General features: G+C 47.4%; 1 protein-coding gene across 1 annotated transcript in view; it reads left to right on the forward strand.

Annotated features, from left to right (window-relative positions):
* The first annotated feature begins 301 nt into the window (after positions 1-301).
* ARHGAP36 (Rho GTPase activating protein 36) overlaps positions 302-21,615 on the forward strand; it is a 31,230-nt gene continuing 9,916 nt past the window's right edge. The window contains exon 1 of the mRNA XM_032843361.1: positions 302-470. Within this exon, the coding sequence (XP_032699252.1) occupies positions 413-470 (58 nt within the window). The 5' untranslated portion in view covers positions 302-412. The remainder of the gene's footprint in view (positions 471-21,615) is intronic.

Genomic DNA, 21,615 nt, shown 5'->3' on the forward strand with positions numbered 1-21,615 from the left:
CAGGCTGGCTTTTATGCACCCAATCGAGGGCTCCTGGGGGCAGAGATCTCCCCTCCCACTCAGATTCGGGGCTCACTGGGGCTGAGGTGGCGTCTCCCCTCAGACTCGGGGCTCCCTGGGGTAGGGGCAGGGTCCCACCAGAGTGAGCTCCCCGGAACAGGAGCTGCATCCTGGCCTCCCTCCGGGTGGGGGAAGGGGCTGTGGGATCCGCGGCCTCTCCTCCGGCGGGAGGGGGGGGCTCCCCTGAGGCCCTGCCCCCTTCGTGACAAGCCCGAGGTGTCCGGTGACCAAGACACTCCGAGCTGGGTGCAGGGTGCGGCTCAGGGCGTGGTCACCGGGGGCTACTTAGGGCGGCCTTGTGCGGGGCCGGCGCGGAAGCCAGCTGCAAGGCGGCTGGCACTCGGCGCGGGTCATGGCGTGGATCCTGGACTGCCTTTTCGCCTCGGCCTTTGAGCCCCGCCCCCGCCGTGGTGAGTGGGGCCCACGAGTAGGGGGGCTGGGGTGCTCTGGCCCCGGGCGGCCGGAGGCTGCAGCCCCGGCTGGGCGCCCTGGGGCTTGGCTCGCCGCCCCCTCGCCTCCCTTCCCGCTGGCTTTTAGCTAATTGTTCCTGGCTCCAGGGACTGCCCCGTCGAGGCCCCGCATAAATCACCAGCTTTGCCGGGAACCGCGAGCAATCCCGCTAGTGGCCCGGCGGGACTCTGGGCGAGCACGGGAGCGGAGTCGCTGGCTCCGCCACGCAGGGAGACTGCGGAGCCCTGGGGCCCCACGCGCCGTCCCGCAACCCAAGGGCCCTAAAGCCCCGAGGGGGAACGTCCCTGGCAGGGCGGTCAGGGCCCAGGGACTCTGAAGATGGGAGTGGAGGGGGTGTCCTTTCGTCTGAAGCTTGTCCCTCGCATCCCAATCTTAACTACAGAATATCACCGTTGGCCCCTTACAGTCGTCGAATTCATCCCCTTCATTTAAGAGATGGCGACACTGAAGCCCAGAGACGGCAAAGACCTGCCCAAGGTCATATGAGTTGGCAGCAAATCTGGTTCTGCTGAAGCCCTGCCAACTGCCCACTGCCCCCAAACAACCCAGGGTCAAAGACCTGGGGTCTGTAGTCTGGGTATTTCCTTGGGTGTCTGAAATCAATGCTCCGTTCCCCTTTGCCTGGGGAATCGAGGCCATAGGTGTGCAAAGATCACAGCACGGATAAAAATGTGTGGGTGGCATTTCACCTCTTTCCTGGAACGGCTTCTATGAGGCACATTTTGGAAACCGATTGTTTTTATTTTTCCTTAAAGTTTCAGGAGACTGATTTTTTTCTTTTTGTGATTTCCCAGGACCCCCACCCACACTGTCCTTCACTCCCCCTTGGTAGGCCCCACCCCTTCCAGGCTGCCACCTGCCCCCACTGCCACCTGTTTTTCCATAGTCTCCACCTCCAAAATCTATATTGGTGAGAGTGCGTCATTGGTCACCAGCCATAGACCAAACCTGGGGCAGTCTGTTCTTTCCTCTACCCCCTCACAGGCGGGGGAGGAGAGGCAGGGAGAGGGTGGGTCTTAGCTAAGGTATTTCAGCAAAAATTTACTTTTAGTTCTTGTCAGCCTCAGCACCCTGCTGAGAATCATTCCAGGAGTCTGACATACTGTTAAGGGACTACAGCATGCTTAGCAAATTCAAGTACAGTCTCTGGCAAGCCTGAGAAGGAAAGAAAGTTTAACTTTTTGTTTTGTATGTTCTTTCAGGTTTATGTGATCCTGATAAATTGGAATAAAGGGGGGGAGGGAGTTTTATAAATGCCTTTTAAGGCCTTATGGCTCAGGCACCCCATACTTAACAAGGGGTAAGGGGGACCGTTCCACCCCTACCTGACCTACAAAGTTGTGGTGTGACTCCAATGAGATCAAGGATAAGATGGTTCCTTTATGAATACCCTATTGGGAGGGGGTTAGTATCACACAAGGAAGCCCACTCCCATCTAACAACACCCTTGTCCTTTAGAATTTGAAGGCTTTTCCTTAAACCAAACCCAAATCTATGTCCTTCTGGCCCTGGCGCTGACCTTCATGATCCTTCCAAGGGAAGAGCGCCAGCCCTCCCTGTTCCCCCACCTCCACTCACCTTGGTTCTTATCCAGGCCAAACCTCCCTAGTTCCTTCATCTGTTTAACATGTGACATGGCTGCAAGGCTCCTACCCGCATCTAGCTGCTCTTCTTTGAACACTCTCCAACTTGTGAATGCCTAGTGATCTGGCCAAAAGAGGACTTCCAGCTGTGCCCCTGTAAATAGAGTCCTGGATGGCTGACTTCCCCTCTTTTGGAAACGTACATTACACTCACGGTACACAGATACGTAGCCATAAATTCACACATATGTACACATTTCCACACTTAACACATGCCCACATACAAATCACGAATATGCAAACACACACGCTTCACATGCATAGCGTACTTTTCACACAGAGTACAATATGCCCACACCACACATGCACATTCTATACACAAATCCCATGTACATGCCACACAATTCACACAAATAGTTTATTTTGGAAGTACTTTCGACTGAAGCTTCCTTTAAAACAAAAGAAGAGGTAAACCCAAGTTCTTTTTAGAGTCTCCATTCTGTATTTAGTAGGTGTTTGTGTTTGAACCCAAGTGCAAGATTTTAGATTTGCTACTGAATTTCCAGTCTGGTAAGACCTGTCTCCCCACATATGCTGGTGGCACACCACTGCCTACCCCAGCTCTATTACTCATCCAATAGCAGCCAATTATCTATGATGCACTTCCAAGATGCTGGGCCCTAGGCTCAATCCTTTATGTGTATGATCTTGTTTAAGTCACACAATATCACTCTGCAATAAGTAATTAGTCTTTGGGTACAGTTTTTTTTTTTTTGACCAGGTAAGAACCCATTTATTGCATTCCCCCCTGACAAATGCCATGCAACACGAAGCTTAGTTATTGATATTCCATAGGGTTATAATTGCCCAGGGTGCCTCCCTTCAGATGCCTTTCAGAAATCCTCTGGCATCAGAGGTGGGGGAAAGTAGCCGGCCACTGACTGGAAAGAGTGGAGGAAGTATTCTAAATATTCTTTAAACCACAGACCCCTGCTTTCCGAGGAGATAGTTGGTATGTCAGAGTAATCTTTTGAGGTTGTCAGTGGACAATGGACAACCATACGAAGACATCTGGACAAGGCATCATTGAGATCTGGGAAGAATGGTGGCCCAGAAAGGTCTTCATTCCCAGGGAAAGGGACAGCACAATTGATCCACTTGAAATTGTCTCTTCCAGTTTGCTTTTGGCATTGGATTTAGTCTCAGACAGTTGGGCTTCTGTAAAGCAGCCAAAACTCTAAAGCTGAAGGGACCTTGGGGCCCACTTTGTATACAAATTTGATCTTTTCTTGGAGATGGGACCCAATCAATTTGATAAGACCAGGCCTGGTTGAGCTGTAACAGGATAATTTTTCAGAGCTGGGGCAAGTTTGCCAGTGTGACACCCCACTCCCCTGGTCATGCTATCTGACTAGCACCCCCATTCACCAGTAGCAGGACTTCCCAAAATTCCTTTGTAAATCATTTATTTGCACCTCAAAAGACATTTATCTGTAGGAAAAAAAATGTGCTTAGGTTACTGGGTTAGCCCACACTTTACCCACCAGGAGGCTAATATACAGAATCTGTGTGATGAAAACTGACTGAAAATAAAACTCTTGCAAAAAGTACCTCAGACTCCAGCAGAAGTGCTGACATTCATCAAGCTTAAGTATCAAATGACGAAAAGCTTATTGGGCATTGATAGAGAAGGACACCAGGTCCCTGAGGGTGATTATGGCAATGGTGAAAGCAACATTGTTCCTTTGTTCACACTTATCTACAGATGACCTAAACATCCAACACTAGCGGAATGGTTAAACAGATTGTATGACATACCACTTGTCAGACTAGTCTACAGCCATAAAGATGGTGTTCATGAAGACTATGTAGCAATGTGGGAAACAGTATGATTACAATTGTGTCAAGTATGCATTTTTGAAAGACTGGAAGAAAATTCAGCAACAAGGTCAAGTAAGAGATTCTATTAAGTGGGTGTCAAAATAGTTATTTCTGTTTCTTAAAATCTTTATCAGGTTTGTTTTTACATCACTTTTATAATTTAAAAATGTTTTCAAAAGGTTATTACAGGGCCTATGATATGCAAATAGTCCAGATGACAACCTAGAATCCCACTATACAGTGTTTAAGGGCTTTTTTCCTTCAAATTTTAGTTTAAATGTAATATCTAGATCAGGTCAGCCAAATGTGGTCTCCCTAATGACCATGAAGTGTCCTCTAAAACTGGTTGGGAAGAAGCAGAGCTGGTTTGTGTCCCAGGCCTGTTTTTGTAATGTTGTTGCGAGCAAGTTATTTAGTCTCTCTTCAAATGATATAATAATGCCTACATTTTCAGGTTATAAATAAGAGAATCATATTCATATGTTAATATCAATTACACTAAATACCCTCTATGGTTCAGGTATCAAAGATGTGCTTTGTTCCTTCTCCAAATATTTACCATGGACCAGTCATTTTACATAAACGATCTCATTTAAAATTTATTACAACTCTCTGAAGTAAGTATTATTACCAATATTCTAAAGACAAAAGCTCAAACACAAACCAGAAGAAGAAGAAGAAGACGACGACGACAAAAACTCTGAGAAGTTAAGTAACTTGTTCACTGCCACACAGTGGCTGAGCAAGGATTCTGGCCCTGTTTGGTGTGATTTCAAAGCTTGAGTGAGATTAAAAGAGAGAACATTTGCAAAGCTCCTAGCCCTGTGCTGATATACAACAGACAATTACTGGGTGGTCTGTATGAGGTTGCTGCTGTTCCCTTGCCCAGAGTCCAAATTCTGGTCTTTGATCTATTTGATTACTTATAGATTCCTTTCTGTGAAGAAGTGCACATTTCAGCTGGAAGATGCAGTGCAAATACCACCTGTGTCCTCATTGCAGGGGCTCTGAGTCACTAGGAAACGCTTTCTGTTTCCTTCTGACAGTATCATTTGTTCTCACATGTATCAGCAGAAGTAGGTAGATAGCATGTTTGATGAGCCATGGCAGCTACTTTCACGTCTCAGATACATCTCTTGGAAACCACACGGCTTGCTCAGCATGGGCACCCAATACCCAGCCACCGATAGGTCCCTGCACTCAGGCAAGCTTTGAAAGTGGCCAGGGACTATGCTAAACCCCTGGGTCGCCAGAGGTATGGTATGGCTGACCCTTCATTGCTTCCGCTCCCTCTTCCCTCCTCCAAGCAGAGGCGGCAGGGCCTCCCCAGAAGCAGCTATGAGTAAGCACTGGAGAAGTTTTTCTAAATTCCTAAATCCTCAGAGGGATTCAAGAAGAGATAAGGCTGCATGCTGGAGTCTGGGGGTCAGTGAGTGGTAGCATGCAGGATGAATAAGGGAGTGGGGGAGGGGAGAAGGTGAAAGCATCTTCCAGAGACTGGGAACGCCTGGACCCCAGCCTCTCAGAGCTTTTTCTGGCCTCAAATCTCAGTACTTCTCTGCTTATTATACTTCTCTGGCATTATATCGACCCCCCTATCAACTTTTTAACCTTCCCCTACCACTTCCTGCTTAAAATGCAGCTTTAGCTTGTAGTGACTCGCTTTTGTCTCTAGAGGGAGGCAACAGCACCAGGGAGGAAAGGGCACAGATGGGGGTCTTCTCTCACTTTACCATTTTTGGCAAAAGGTAGATTTTACTTTCCTTTAACTGAGAACAGATAAACAACTAATTGGAACTTTATTTGCATGCTGCAAAGTTTATCTCAGAAAAATATCCATCATCTCTCTCCTCATCATCCCATCTACCTCCCAACTTTGGTGGCTACTAGATAAAAGGTGGCCTTTGAAATCCCTTTTAATTTCTAGGGTAGCAGTGAATAAACAAAACAGGAATTGTGGGGGGCAGTTTAACCAGGAAATAGTCACGCTGTCATTCCCTTGAGTACCATGGCACATATTTAGGAGACAGGGTCAGGACTGGGTCTGCAGTGAGGGTTGGGGAGTTCAGGACATAACTGGGCGGGGGGGGGGGTAGTCTAGACATTGGGTAGGTAGTTTGAAACTTTCCTCCATGGAGTATTACCACTGAAACCTTGGTCTCATTAACACTGCCAGGAGAAACTGCAGAGTGAGAATTGGACTAAGGGTCCAGTTCTTCCCGGGCTGCATTAGGCTGATCAAAACATTGTCCTAAAAGAAGAGGGACTATTTCAAGAGTGTCAGACACATCAGTAATGAGGAAAATTGGCAGCTCAGTCAAGCAGCTTCAGTCTCTGAACAAAGTAGCTGAGACACTCAGGGGTATATAACAGTGGGGGGCTACAGGGAGGGAATTAACCTCTTCTTGAATGTTTACTGTGCGTGTTAGGCATTTGGCTGGCGCTTTCCATAGTCTACCCCTTTCAGTCATCCGAGCATTTCTAAGGCAGGTGATAGTATCTCCAATTTACAGATGAAAAAAACAGATTCAGAGACATGAACTAGCTGTCCCAAGATCACACAGCAAGTAAGCAATGGAGCTGGGATATAAACTCAAAGCTGTCTTACTCCTAAGCTCCTCTTCCCCCATGGAAAAGGCGAAGATTCTCATAGGTAAAGGGCTTTACTCTCATGGGGAAACTAAGATCTCTCTCCTCAATACAATTCACACTTGTGCCTTGCCCCTTACAGGTTGTTTTAGTATGAAAACAAGCAAATTTCTGTTTGCATTTGAGAGTAATGGGGGTTATTAGAGCATTTTTCCACGTTTACAATTCCCCATATAATCCTCATGTTATGAACTCCAAAGAGAGAGAGATGTATAGTGGGAATTTTAAGCTCCAAGTAGTGTGTGTGTGTTGGGATGGGAGGCAGGAAGAGAACCTTAGAAGAGGGAGAGCCTCACAGGAGTGACTTTGAGGAAGTGCAGGTAAAGCTGGTATATTCAGAGGAGGTGTCAGACTGGCCCACAGTAGCAGGAAAGCCAAATGCCTGAGACTAGATGGTGGGAGACACCGAAGTTTCCATGAACTCCTCATATGGGCAGTGAGTAACTTAGACTGGCCTCTCTATCATCCCTGCTTCCCTTTTTTTCCAAAGGAAACTTTCTGGCTACATATTAGTTTAGGCAATGTATTTTTTTTTTCTGCCCGCCCAGGATGAGGTGCTGACCCAGGCCCAGCTTGGTGGAAGCTTTATGGGTGTTCCAGCTGCTTTTCCAGTGCACACCAGGCTCATTTGTGCCAGTCGAAAGGGCGCAATAATAACAGCAGCAATTTAAATCGTGCTTCTCTCTTTCCCCCCTGAAAAGTGGTGAAGTGACTCACCACAGTTCAATTGTCCCTCTCTATCCACCCCCTGACCCCTTTGCAGCAGTCTAGGCTGGTTCCCCGGGGTCTGAGCTGGAAGCCGTGACTGGCCTGACACCCCCCCCCAATAAATGTGTTTCCCCAAATGCAATGTATTGTTTTAATTTGGATTTCTCATATGAAGCTGCTTGGAAAGCATTAGACCAGCAAGAACCCCATTAGGCAAGTACAGTGCTCCCCACCAAACATGAATGATACAAAATGGGGCCATTCAGGAATCTCTTCTCCCGGGGGGGGGGGGGTCTGCTCATTTTTCTATGTGCAGCTTCATATGAAGATGCCTGTCCTGTTTGAAATTCATTGCATACCAAGTTCTGGTGGTAATGCTGTAAAAACAGATCTGGGGGAGCTGTGCAATCATTCCCTCACTCCATCCTGACCCCTCAACTTCTCCATACCCAATTCTCCTGATCTTATGGCTAGAAAATACTCATTCTCTGATCTTTCTTTCAGCACCAGCCTAAGGAGAGCTCCCAGAACTGGAGCTGGTGAGGTGCTTATGAGCCTAGAGCAATTAAAGATTTTGAGGTGTCAACAAAGCAGGTAATTAGGTGGAGAAGGTATCAGCTGTCTGAGAGACAAAGAAAGTAATTATGCTGAACACTCTTGGTGCTGTCAGTAAACTCAAAAGAAAGATTTGTTAGGAAATGATACTGTTTGATAGAGATTTCAATGCCTAGCAGGAATCAGGAGGCTCTTGGTGAGGCTGCCTGGTATAGAAGAAAGGATTGGGGAACATAGCAAACCTGTATTTAAATACCAGCTCCACCTTCCTCTGGCTGTGTGATCTTGGGGAAGTTACTTAACTTCTCTGAGCTTGATGTGTGATGTATAAAATAGCAATAATCATAGCTCCACCTACCCCACAGAGTCATTGGGAAGACTCAAGGCGGTAATGCATGTAAGAGCACTTAGCCTGATGCCTGGTGCACAATAAGTGCTTAATAAATGGTAACATTATTATGATGATCACTACTATTATTCTTACTATATACCGGGCATTCTCTACAGGAGCTCAGAGTTTAAAAGGAGAGACCAATAATTGCAGTAGGATCATGTCATGAGAAGTATGAAGAGTGAAACTGTGGTGGCTCAAAGGAGGGAGCCCTCAACTGGGAGGGAGGGGTACAGAAAAGCAGAGAAAGATTTGTGACTCTTAGGTTAAGTCTTACAAAAAATAAGTAGGAGTTTGTCAGGAGGCCCAGGGGGAAAGGGATAACAGGCAACTGGATTTGCCCACACAAAGCCAAGGAGGTGTGAAACAGCAAGGCCCTGAGCAAATAGTTGGGCTCAGCTAGCAAAGACTGGGATGTACTGGTGGGGGAAGGGTTGTCAGGCAAGTGACCAAGAATCTCTCCAGTTTACTCCCACCAGCCCCTGCACCTCGCCCCTAGGTGGCCTACCTGGCCAGTCACGTGCAGCGCCCTCCTCTTCTTTCCTCTAAGCAGCCAGGTAAGCTCACACCCTGCCCCAGCGGGCCTGGAGGGCACCAGCCAGGGGCAGGCAGACCCAGACAGGACAGGTCAGGCCAGCGGATGACCCTGCCCCAGTCGCGGGCCCCTTCCTCCTTCCTCGTCCCAGTCCTGGCACAACGCCCCCACCCCCAATTAAAAAAAAAAAAACAAAAACACCAAGCACACAGTCACTTGGATTCTCTAGACAACCCTGTTCTCTCACACACCATACTCACAGACTCAGGCTGCAACCCCACTCCAAAATTCACATGGTCTTCAACCCTCCATCTGAGCACACTAGCCACATGCGTCCCCACCACACACATGAACACATCACACCCAAAGTCCCACACACCCTACGCCTTCATGCACATGAACCTTTGAACACACACCTTAAGTAAGCTCACATAAAGACATCTCGCTCATGAACTCACTCACACACTATACACTCCAACAAAGGCCACCTGTAAACTCATATTGGCATAGCACATCTAAGGGTAAACACATACCAAAACACACGTATGCACACGAGGTTCAACAGGCACACACATGCACACTACACACATATACACACTCCCCACAGCACTGCCACAAACTCCGGCAGAAACCATACATCAAACACACCCACATTCAGATCGCACCCACATAGTCACACTATAATCAGGCAGAAACGTACAACCTACAAGCATGCACACACAAACACCGCACAAAACACACACTCCATGTCCGAGCGCAAACCAAATACACTCCACACCAAGCACTCGGGCTAAAACGTGCGCCGCGCACACACGCCCCACACCCAGCCACATACCGAACGCACACACAGACGAACAGCACCCGCGCGCGCGCGCGCGCACACACGCGTACATGCATACATACATACACACACAGCCCGCCCCCTCCTTCCCGCAGGGCGGAAGAGTAGGGGGCGAGGAGGGGAGGAGGGGAAAGAATGAGGGGGGAGGGATGGGCTGGCGAGGCAGTGCAGGCATAGACGCTCTTTTCCCTTTGACCTGAGGTGTTGCCCCCTTAACGCGCCCCTTAACGCGCCTGTTCCCCCGTCCCAAGCAAAGGGGTAGAGTTGGGTCCAGGCGGGATCTGGTCGCAACCCAGGAAAACTGGAAGGTCGGGGGAATCCGCCGGCGGGTGGAGAGCGTGAAGGCTCCGCGGGGACCCTGCTTCCGCGTATAAACGACCCCCCCGGGAGGCTCCTCCTCCTGCACCATCCCCCAGACCCCTACACCGCATTGACCTTTGCCCCCAAGGGGTGTTTCTAACTCCCCTCCCTGAAAGAATGGACAACTGTTAGGGGTGGAGGGCTTTATTGGTTTCAAGAAGTAAGGAGTTGAGATCTGCAGAGAAGCTTTTTTGCGAAACCTGTCCTAACCTAGCTTGAAGACATCTCTTAATGGAGAACTCACTATTTTGCAAAGCAACTAATTTTCTGCATAAAAATCACTGACCCCGCGCTGGACACATAGTAGGACACATAAATGTTCCTCCCTCCCGCTTCTGTCACCAAATCTGGTAGAGCTATCTGCAGCCCGCACCGGCCCGTTACAGCTCTTGGGCAACCGGTGAGTTTTTTGTGTGTTTTGTTTTTTGTTTTCTTAGCGCACAAGCCCTCCTGAGGACGGCGGCCAAGGCCAGGGAGCCACTGGCTCAGGGGGCGGTAGATTCGCCAAAGGTGCTTTGTACTCCTGGCAAGGTAGCCCCCTCAGGAAGTTCTGGGGTACAGGCTACAGGTGTCACTCCAGAAGGCTCGCGGCCAGACGACCATTTGGTTCCTGCCGCCTGCTTTCCTCCTTTCTGTTGAGATGGAAAGCGGGTGTAGGAGTGGTGGAGGAAGAGGATCTGCCCCCTACCGCGCATTGTGTAAAGCGCGGTGCCCAGGCTTCCGAGAGTCGTTATAGTTCGAATCCCTACTCTGTGGGGTAGCTGACTAGCTTAGCAAGTCACTGAATTAGGTCGGCGGTGTGGTTGTGAAGTTGGAAGGAGGAAACGCAAGCAAAGTGCTTATCCCGGATAAGATCTGGAAGATCTCCGTTCCTTTCCAGGCCCTCCTCCTCTCCCCAACCCTCACCAAAGATAAAGATTTGAAAGTTTGAGGCATTGAGAACTCAGAGGGAGGGATATGTGGCCCCCAGATGATGCCCCCAAGCCAGGCCAGAAAGCCAGAGGACGGACAGTGGCATTCAATTATTTAAGCCACGGTCTGTGTTTAAGGGAAATGCTTGCATCAGTGATTTTAGTGACGCCACTTGGGAGTCTTAAGACATTCCAGGTCACAGACCCAGTCCTTGGGGCAGCCGTGAGGCCCTTCTGTCCATCACCTCCACTCCTCACAGGTACTACCTATTTTATTTCTACCCCTGTTCTCCTCCTTTCCAAGTAGCTGTGTTACTCTTTTTCAAAAAATTTGTTGTGAGCACTCATTGGGTGCCAGGGACATCTCCTCCTACCTTATGTCTTGTGGGTGCCTAGCACAGTGCCGGACACAGCGCTGTGGCTGTATACGGCGGCAAAGACATGTCCTGGGTAAAATCTTTTGGAAACGCCGAGACCTGAGGGCACGAAAGGAGTTATCATAAGGAATCCAGAGAGAGGATTCCTGAAGTGGCACCCCAGGCACTGTGGGGAGGAAGAGGATGAAGGCTTTGGGGGAGGGGGGTCTTCCTTTCCTCCTCAAAGCGGTCCATTTCTAAGCCTGCCTGGAAGGGCGTTTTTCCACTGTTTCGGAGGTTTCTGCGGTCAGTTAAGAAGAAAGCCTCTTTCCTGGAGGGCAGAGGCCCTGGCCAGCTAGAGGGTGAGTCACTGTCTCAGAGCTGAGCAGCAGAGGTGGCGCTAAAGTGGCAATGAATCAGTCCAAGATGACATGGGGAGATTACCTGAGTGAGGATGAGCAGGTGGATGAAGCAGAAGCCCTTGGGACTGGTGCTAAGTGGTAGGGTCTCTATATACAGATGCATAGAATCGGCTCCTAACCCACGTCCCTGCTTCCGCTCCAGCCGGGTCCCCAAGGAGAGCTCTGGCAGCCTTCTCAGAGGAGGAAGTAAAGTGGAAAGCACCCTTCCTTAGGGGGGTGTTTGGGATACTTGTGTTCCAATCCTGAGTCTGATGCTTGCTATGCTACCTTGGGAAATCTCTTTTCCCTCCTGTGGCCAACACCGGAAGGAAGTTCACGAGGTAAGGGTCTCTGTGCCAGGCCATGTGCTAGGTATTTTACTGATGTTATTTCACACGGTCTTTCCCACAGAGCTATAGGGTGAGCATTTACTCCCCCATTTTGCACGTGAGAAAATGGACACTGAGTGATCTTCAGTGATCTACCTTTTCACTAATATATCATGCAGTATTTATGTATTTATGTTTCCAAGGTGATCACTATAACCCAAGCCAACAATCTGCTGTTTTTCTGCATAAATTGGCTCCGTATGCACTCGGGTTCAAGTCACGTTTCCCAACTGCTCCCAACACCGACCTGTGATGCTTTCCTGACAAGGCAGTTGGCTATCTGAGTGGGTTTCTCTCTTCATCTTCTGTGTCACCCACCCACTCTTAACTAAAAATTTTCTGTGGTGTATTAGTCTAAGATCCCACATTAGAAAGCAAGCATCATCAGGAAGATGCACCCCAATATCAGTCCCATATCACAAAGGTGGGGGAAGTGGCTTAGGATGCTGCAGTGAGGAAGGGGGGCAGAGCTGCCAGAAGGAGGGGTTACAGAAAATTCCAAGGGGGGGGTGGAGAGAGAGAGAGAGAGAGAGAGAGAGAGATATGCCAGGACAATTTGGACCAGCCTCAAATTGCCACTCCCTCCCTTTCTCCCCCTCTCCTGATCTGGTGCTCTAGAATGTATAAAGGGGTAGCACCCAGCTCATATTCTGCAGGAGGAGAGGGAGAGATCCTCTTCTTCAACGGAAAGGAAAAGTGCCCTGAGCATTCAAATTACATTCCTTTTTTGGGTAAGATTTATTGAATAACTGTGGGGGGGGAGGTGGAGGGAGGAGGAGGAGGGAAAGAGGGCATCTTCCTGGTCCTAATGGTGGTGAGGTGGTACTTCAAGTGCAAAGAGCGCCACCCATGCTGCTACTGGAGCCAGAAGCTCTCTCCCTTTGCTAGGACATAAGAGAGACTTGCCACTGGGTTTCTGGATCTCACTTCCAATCCAGGTCCCTGAGAGCAACCTCCTTGAACCTTTGGGGAGTCAGTCCTTGTCTCCCTGGTCTGCCCCAGTACACCTGGAGTCAGCATCTCCCCACTTTCCTCTCCCCTCCCTTTCACTCCTTCTCTACTTTGCCCAGGCTTTGCTTCCTGCTCCTTCCCTCTTGCCAGGGTCACCCATAGTCTCCGGCATTCTTGACTCTCCTCTTTCTTTTTCCATTCCTGTCCCTCTGCATCAACAACACCTTCCCTTTGTCAATTTACTTTGTCCAGGAGAGGAGAAAATCCAATTGGGAGGGAGTGTAATTGCATATTTGAAATTCTCCCCACTTGAGAGCTTGCGTTTATAAGACTGTATTATCCTTGTTGCATCAGATGTGAAAATTTAGTACTTGTGAATATTATATTTTTGCTTGGTTGAACAGTGATTTGTACATATAAGTGCTGGGCTGCAGATTGGAAGGGCAGCATTTTTTGGAAGAGGTATTAGAAGGTAAGATGTTTTGGGCAGGTGTGAGTGCCTTCTGATTTTGCAAGGTGCCAAGGAGGTACAGAAAGAAAGATGAAGACTATAGTTTTGTGTGTGTGTGTGTGTGTGTGTGTGTGTGTGTGTGTGTGTGTTGTGGGGGTTGGGGGGGAGTTACTGAGACCATTCTCATCCGGGTGGGTAGAGGACTTTGTGAAGTCAGCTTCTGTTTGCTCTTGCACTGGACTTTGAACAAAATGACCTTTTTGTCTCTGAGGTTGCAAGAGCAAAGGCCCTGGACAAGATGGGAAACAAGGAGCTGGAAGCATGAGGCAAGGAGGGGAGGGGGTTATTGCTGGTGCAGTCCCTGAGTGCAAAGGGCCAACAAGAGATGTTCCTTGCCCTCCAGTGCCAGACAAATAAGGGCAGAGGGGAAGCAATGAAAGGGAGCAAAAAGTGTGCTGAGCTTCGATCCGGGAGTTCTGGGTCTTCCTCTTGATTCTGCCACTAATTATCTCTGTGCCCTTTGGTAAGTTTCTTAGCCATCTAAACCTCCACTTCTGCCTTTCCTTCGCCTGTAATGTGAGATTGTGTGGCATGGCTAGGGGAGGGGAAATTTGCAAAGCACTCAGAGGAAGGGACCCTTGCGCTGAATTTTGAAGGAGAGATCAGCTTTGAATTAAGGGAGAGAAGATTGTGGGGTACAGGGAGAAACAGTGGGAGTAGCCCAGGGAATTTAGCAAACAGGTATGCGTAAGGCAATCAGCTGGCTGCTGCGTGGAAAATTGCTATGAATCAGCCCCTGCCCCACCGCGGAAGGCTTTACAGAGAGTGGGGGAATCTGAGCGGCAGAGCTTAGCGCTCGCTGAGCCTGCAGCTCCTCGTCCCAGGACCGGCTGTGGCCGAGCCGCAGGACTGACCAGCGGGTCACGCAGCCACTCATTCCCTGGCCGGACCAGGAGTCGCCAAGAGGTAGTGCAGGGGCAGAGCTCCAGGGGCTTGAATTCAGCCCAATGAGGGGCTAGAGGGGGAGGTGAGGGTCGTCCAAGGGAGGACCAGACATGAGGGAGGGAGAGGAAGCCCGCAAGTGCTCGTAAGTTCTAGGTTTTCGCGTTCAATGTTCAAACCTCCAGCTCGAGAGCAAGATTTAATTTTTCGCATTCTTAGCAGGGAGTGGAAGCTGAGAAGGGTCTTTGCGCGCCGCGAGGCTTTGTTTAACTTCGTAGCTTCTGCGTTCTCTCAAGCCACATCCGGGCGGGACGCGTGTGGTGCACCCCTGCCAGAAGGCCGCGCTCTGCGGCACGGTGGCAGCCAGAGGCCCAGGCAGAGGGCACAAGGTCCACGCCAGGCCGGGTCTTCTCTCTGTCCTCTTCCCCTACCCTCCGCCGGCACCGAGCGCGGGGGGTGGGGGGTTGGGGGGGCAAGGGTGTGTGTGTCAAGGGCAGACAGCGGAGCTGCGGCTCCAGGAGGGAGAGACTGGGAGACCCGCTTAGACTCCTCTGCCCTCTGGAGCATTCAGGCCTGCGGAGGACTAGGGGCGCCCTTGCTTCACAGCTGTGGACAGCGGCAGTATGGCCCCGTGTCCTGGAGTTGGTGAAGTCCTATGGAAGTATCAAGGACTCTGCAGACTTGAGAGCTGTGTTTCTGCCGTGCTCTTAGATAAACAAGATGATAATAAATTACCCCAGTCGTGTTTTGGCTTGGAGATGCTCACCGACTTTCCCAAGGCCACTCAGCTGCCCAGTAACTAGGCAGGCCTCCTGATGTCTAGGGTTTTTTGTTTTTGTTTTTGTTTTTGTTTTCACTGCATCATAGCTGAGAGGGTGGTCTAATTTTGAAGAGGCGATAGATAGTTAGACATTTAAAAAAATATGGTTATTTTAATGTAGTTTTAAAATACCATTCTTAGAATGACAGCTACCTGAGAAAACATCTCCCACAGCCCCAATTCTCTATGACAGCCACTCAGACAGGATTTTGAAAAAGAAAACTGGCAGCAAACTGGATGCTTATTGGGGGGGAGGATACGATCAAAGGAGATGAGAGGCAGGTGGGGGTGGGGAAATAAAGATGGGGAAAAGGTAGTTCTCAGCACAGAATCTGAGAAGAACTTTATTCTAGACGTTTCCTTCCTCGGGGTCTGTTCAGATAGTGTGAGAGAGTGTCTCCATTGGTCTTTTCTGTCTCATGCCCACTCTGTAGAAGCCCCAGCTGTGGTCTGCAGGTACAAATGCTTGATGGCAGAGTCTTATTTCTCTCCTTCTCTCTGTTGTAGTGAATACATTCTGTGTGTGTCTGTGTGTCTAAAAATACATATGTGAAAGAGCTTGAGGGTGTGTGTGTGTGCATGGATGTCTATGAGAGTGAATGCATGTGTTTGAAAGGGAGTGTGTCCTAAAGACGGGGGCTTGGGGTGACAGGGGAGTTGAGAAGATGGGAAAAATGAATCAAAGTTTACTGAAAACCTGCAGCTGAGTAAGGGTCTTCCTAGTGCTAGTGGACCTGAGGAAATAGTCAATTCTTAATATTCTTTAAAGGAAAAAGGGAGAGGAAATCTATTTAAAACCGTGTAGGGAAGAATGATATTAGACCCATGGGCCTTTCTTGACAGGACTACAGGGTCTTAACATTTATGAGATCTCCAACTAGCCTGCAAGATCCCAAGGGCAGAAACTGGGGCTTTCCACTCCAGACGACTCCTCACTGTCTTCTCCCACATCTAGCATGGATGGCTTGCACACTGTGCTGTGGAAGCCAAAGGTGGGGCCTAAATCCTTTTTGTGGGCCAGTTCATTTTTTCTACATTTCATAGCCGTGACTAACCCCTGTGCCCCCTCCACACAGAGTTGTCTTGCATCTCTGATCACTAAAAGACACAGTGAAGAAGCAGTTTAACTCATCCCCTCTAAAAGGGTGCCTCCTGCTGACTGAGACTGAGTACCCATATTTGCCTTCAAGGGAGGGTGCAAGGGAGGGACACTGTCTGCCTCATTCCAGATAGTGACACTTCTGCTCAGTCTTACTCTCAGATTTTACTTCCAGCTATTTTGGAGGACAACTCCTCACCTCGGTACAGCACTGTGTCTTTTGGAGGATTATTTCCTTCTGCCCTGTCTTTTATTTAATCTTTACCACAGTCACAGCTAATAATTATGATGATTCTTATTTTGTAAGGTGACGGAACTTGAGGCTCAGAAGCATGAGATAATTTGCTACAGGTCACTTGGTTAGTGAGTGTGTGAACTTACATGTGGCGAGGCTGGGATTTGAACCCAAGTTCCAGTCTATATCTCAGGACCTTTCCAGGATGGCATCCTCTCAGCTCAGGGGGTAGGCCAGTGTGAGGGATGTGGTGGGAGGAACACAGAGGACCTTTGGTTCCCTTTCCCTCTATCTACTCCTTTCCTCTATCTTTCATAATAGTCTTTTTCTGAGCCAGCTCTCTGATCATCATCATCATCATCATTTTATTTACTTATCATAGCCAACAATCAGTCGATCAACTGATCTTTCTAATCTATCTCTACTCTCATTTCCCAAGAAAAGTGTGAATACATAAGACCTTAGAAATCTAGCTGCGTTCTTAGGAAAGAATGTAGTCACAGTTCGGACTGTTCCAGGTCTGGGCAGCAGACGAACAACCAAAGAAATACCATGATTTGGTGGGAAAGGCAAGACCTGGCCTGAGGATAGGTAGGGACAGTTGGTTCCCAGATGGGATTTTTCCATAGCTTTTTCGTGCAACTTCACGCAAGTCACAACCTCTCCCGAGCCCAGTTTGTTGTTATCTGTAAAATGGGAAACATAATACCCCACCTCCCTCCTTTCCAGAGGTTGTTGTGAGAATAAAATAGCATGATTCATTTATCCATGAATCACGAGTAGCTGTTTCTGTTTTAATTACAAGACTTTTATGTTCTTTCAAATCTCTCAAAGTTCATAATCTTATGATTCACCTAAGGAACACTTGTTGCACACCTACTGTGTGATAGGGCCCAGAGATAATGGGCATATTGAAAGCTTTTGAGAAAATGAAAACACGAGGCAAATTAGACATTTAAACGCAGGTTGCCTCCTATTGATGGATCATTTTATGTTTTACTTTTTTGGCCATGACATACAAGAAGCAGCAACTGAAAGGGGAAAACGGACAGTGACATGGCTTGTGATGCCAGCACTATTATACACTCTGACACATCCTGCAGATAATAGTGAGAATACCTCTAGTTCCTTGCATTTGGTGTTTACACTATCCTTTGGGATATTTGTAGCATAAACATTGCCTTTCACCATCCTGGGCTGTAGTTGTTTCTTTAGCCAATAACGTTTTAAAAAGGGCATCCCACATTCTATAGAATGATGACTGTACTGTTTTTTTTACAAAGAGATTGTAATTTGTGGTGGTTGTCTGCCTTCAGAGGTGACTTCCCCTGGCTTATGGGATCAAACTTTGATTATGGGTCCATTCTTTTGATATGGATAGTTAACCATGTGTTATTTGGCAACTATTAAGAGTAAGGGTTAGGGTTAGTTAGTTAGGTAGGTAGGTAGTTAGTCCTAGTAAGGGTGGATGGAGCAGTGGAGAAAGCTCTAGGACTGAGAAGAGGTAGGTTCTTGTCTAGATTCCTGTGTCAGATTGCTGTGTGGCTTTGGGAAAATTCCTGTCCCTCTCTGAACATCAGTTTTCTGAACTGTGGAATGGAAGCTTTGGAATAGGTGATGGCTAAGGTCCTTTTTCTCTCTGATCCAGTCTAATATACTAAGCAGTTCCTGAAAATTTCTTTTTTCTTCTTCTGAAGCCAGAGCTTTTCTCAATATATTTTAACAGACTACCTCCAGTTTATGAGCTTCTGCTATGGCATGATGGGCTGACTCTATGTATTGAAGAACACTGTCCCAAAATTTAATTATCCTGGGGCACCATCACTGCATAGGATAAAATGAGCCATTTTGTTCATCACAACTGCAGCCTTTGCTGAAATGGAGGTTATAGGATAACAACTTAAAGACTAACTCATTAATGCTCAGGGATGGAGGGACTGTGCCAGCAGACCAAAGTGGTGCCCAAATGTTTTCATCTAAAAACCTGTATCTCTTTTGCATGTTGCGATATATTAATGGGGATGTCTTTATCCATTGTCACTGCCTGTGGACATTTGAATAACCCAGACGCAATGCCTGTCTCATCCACTATTGATTCCTCAAACTCTGAGGAGCAATCAGAGGCTTGGAGCAAAATTCTGATGGTGCCATAAAGTGTCTACTTTATAAGGATTCAAATGATGTAATCAGTGCAGTCCCTGCTTTTATTTTCATAGGTGTTTATTAGTGAGCACTATGCCACCCCCAACTATTTGATGGCAGCAATGGAGTAAATTAGTCCTCCAAAATGTGAGGGCTATGGATTTATGCTTCCCTGAAAGCATTTCTGTCCTCACAATGTCAAAGTGGGTGACCTTTCTGACGTTAATTTGTTTCTCCATCTGTGCTATGTGTTTCAAGAGGACGTGAGGAACAGGCTTGATGACATTTATCTGTGTTTCTCCTTTTTGTATTGTTGGAGACTTGCTCTGGGTGTCCCTATGCTCTTTGTTCAAACTCTCTCCTTTGGCATCTGCTAATATCCTAGCCCTTTGACTGATCTAAATATAATTATGCCTTCTTTTGCCAGTGACAATGTAAAATTGGATGTTTGAAAGAAAAATAAATTTTGAGACATATAGGCACTTTACTAACCTGAATAATAGCATTTGAAAAATGGGCCTATGCAGTTAGTTTTCCAAAATTTTGTAAGATAGTTTTTTTTTTTTTTAAGACTTGCCCCTCATGCCATTGGGGATTGAAGAAGAAAGATCTATTCCCAACAGTCTCCCAAGATCTTTTTACCTGTTTTAACTTAATCCAAATTTAGTAGAGCTTGAACAGAGTGGGATGTACTCATTGATGCAAATTCTAATTTTATGTAATTACTTTTGATACCTGATATTTTCTGGTAAACTCGGGCCCTTTGCAAATAATCTTCAAGAGCAACATGTTTATTAAAAACCAATGCTAAATATCACACATATATTATTCATTTAATTCTCACACAACTGATGAAATGGGTATTGTATCATTTCCCCACTTTATAGAGGAAGTCATTGAGGCTCAGAGAATTCAACTGATTTTCTTAAGGTTACACAGCTAAGAAATTGTAAAGCTCTGCTTTGCACTTAGCTCTAACTCCGGGGGCCACTACAGATATTTATCTAAGGACATTGTTTTTGCAAATGTTTTGAATTCTAGGCTGAAATTTAGAGTCCCTGCTTTCCCCCTTCCTTCTGTATTTTTGGATGTCATGGTCACTTCAAGCCAGCCCCATGACATGCTGAAGGGGGAAGGGGAAGACACTTTGGAGCCAGAGAGATTTCTTGGCACTTTGTTCCCTGTGAGGAGCTTGGAAAACCAAGTCCAAGGACAAGTATTCAGATCTCAAGAACCTGCTATGTACCTCTGTCTCTTGGTGGTGTTGAAGCCTGCTTACTTGTCCTCCTACCCACCCTTTCCATCTGCTTCCTGTCTGGGCACACTGGCCTCGCTAACTCTGCTTCTGTCTTGTATTCTCCTGGTGCCTTGAGAGACTTGAAGGCAAGGAAGACAGTGTCAATTTTACTGGCAAAACTGCAGCATATGATTGCTCTTAAGTTTAGCCCTCTATCTTTGAGCAGGAGGCAATGACAAACGGTTTATTCTAAAGCCTTTGATTTCCTTTGTAATTGTAAGCATCCAGGCTGACTCATCTCTCAAAGGCTTTTCTCTCTCTCTCTCTCTCTCTTGGCTGGTGTTGTTTTGAGGTTTTCTTGTTTGTTCTTACCTTATTTTGGGGGGAGAGAGGGATTGATTTTCATCTTGATTTTTGGGTTAAAGAACCAGCCTACTCTTTGGATGACCAGATCTGGGAAGCCTTAGAAGAAGTAGCTGAAGCTCCAAAGCAGGTACAAAAATGTTTGAATTGGGGCAAGGGGAAAAGGTGGAAAGGGAGGAAAGGGAAGAAAGGGGGAAGAGGGGGGAGGAGGAATGGGGGAAAAGGGATAAGGGGAAAAGGGGGGAATGGAGAAAAGGAGGAAAGAGGAGAAGGGAGGAAGGGGGGAAAGGGGGAAAAAGGGAGTAATGTCAGAAAAATTCAGTCAGAGCGAGGTTGTATGTGTCAGGATGAGACCCTGGGCTAATAGGTTCTGGACCTGCTAGAGATTCAGTCTGGGACTGAGGTGGGTGCTGTGCATGTCTCTTTGGTTAAAATGATCATTTTTGTGGATACAGTTTGGCGGTTGGGCTTAGGCATTCACCCTGGGTCCAGGGGATGGTGCTTTGCAGTTGAAGTAGCTTTAAAAAAATCCATGCTAAGGATGTTCCTCCTAACTCAGTTCTGAAGCCATAGAAAGACTCCTTGTCTTTTCTCATACTGCACTTCAGTTATCTGGCAGGAATTTATTATTGACATGCATGACTTTGGCCATTAAGGAAAGTGGGCAAAAGAGAATTTTGGAAACAGAAGAGGGGTAGGATTTTTGTGGGTCTGTAGGTTTGTGTGTTTCTTTTGAACAGAGCTCATTTATTAGATTATTGGATGACAAACTCATCCCTACTTTTCTCTGTTAAAGCCGCATTCCCTGCTCTTTGGAATTTAAGGTTTCCCCCAACTCAATTATAATATATAGAATATTACCATAAAACTCCATGGCAAACGGGAGCTCAGAAAAAAAGATGGCATGTGACCACTTCCTTTCTTGTCAAAAGGTCTAATTCCCCCAAATTATCTTCCCTGTCAAGAACCAGCACCCATTCACTCCCCCAAACCATAACCTTTGGAGCTGTTCCAAATTCTTTTCTTTTTATTACAGTTTCCCTAAGTTCCTCAATTCTACCTATAAAATCCATCCCCTGCCCCAGCCCAGTGACAGTGACTTGTATCAGCATCCCTTTGCGTCTTGGCTGATCTACCTACTTCAGACTCTCTACCCAAACCAGGCTTTTCACTGCTCCCTGTGCTTTTTCCAACTGCAGCGCTGACTCTGTCACTCCCCAGTGAAAACCCTGCGGTAGTTCCCTACTGCCTTCAGGAGAAGGTCCAGCTCCACAACATGGCTTA

This window comes from Lontra canadensis, unplaced genomic scaffold (assembly GCF_010015895.1).
Source record: "Lontra canadensis isolate GAN:19392208 unplaced genomic scaffold, GSC_riverotter_1.0 scaffold138, whole genome shotgun sequence".
Lineage (NCBI taxonomy): Eukaryota > Metazoa > Chordata > Mammalia > Carnivora > Mustelidae > Lontra > Lontra canadensis.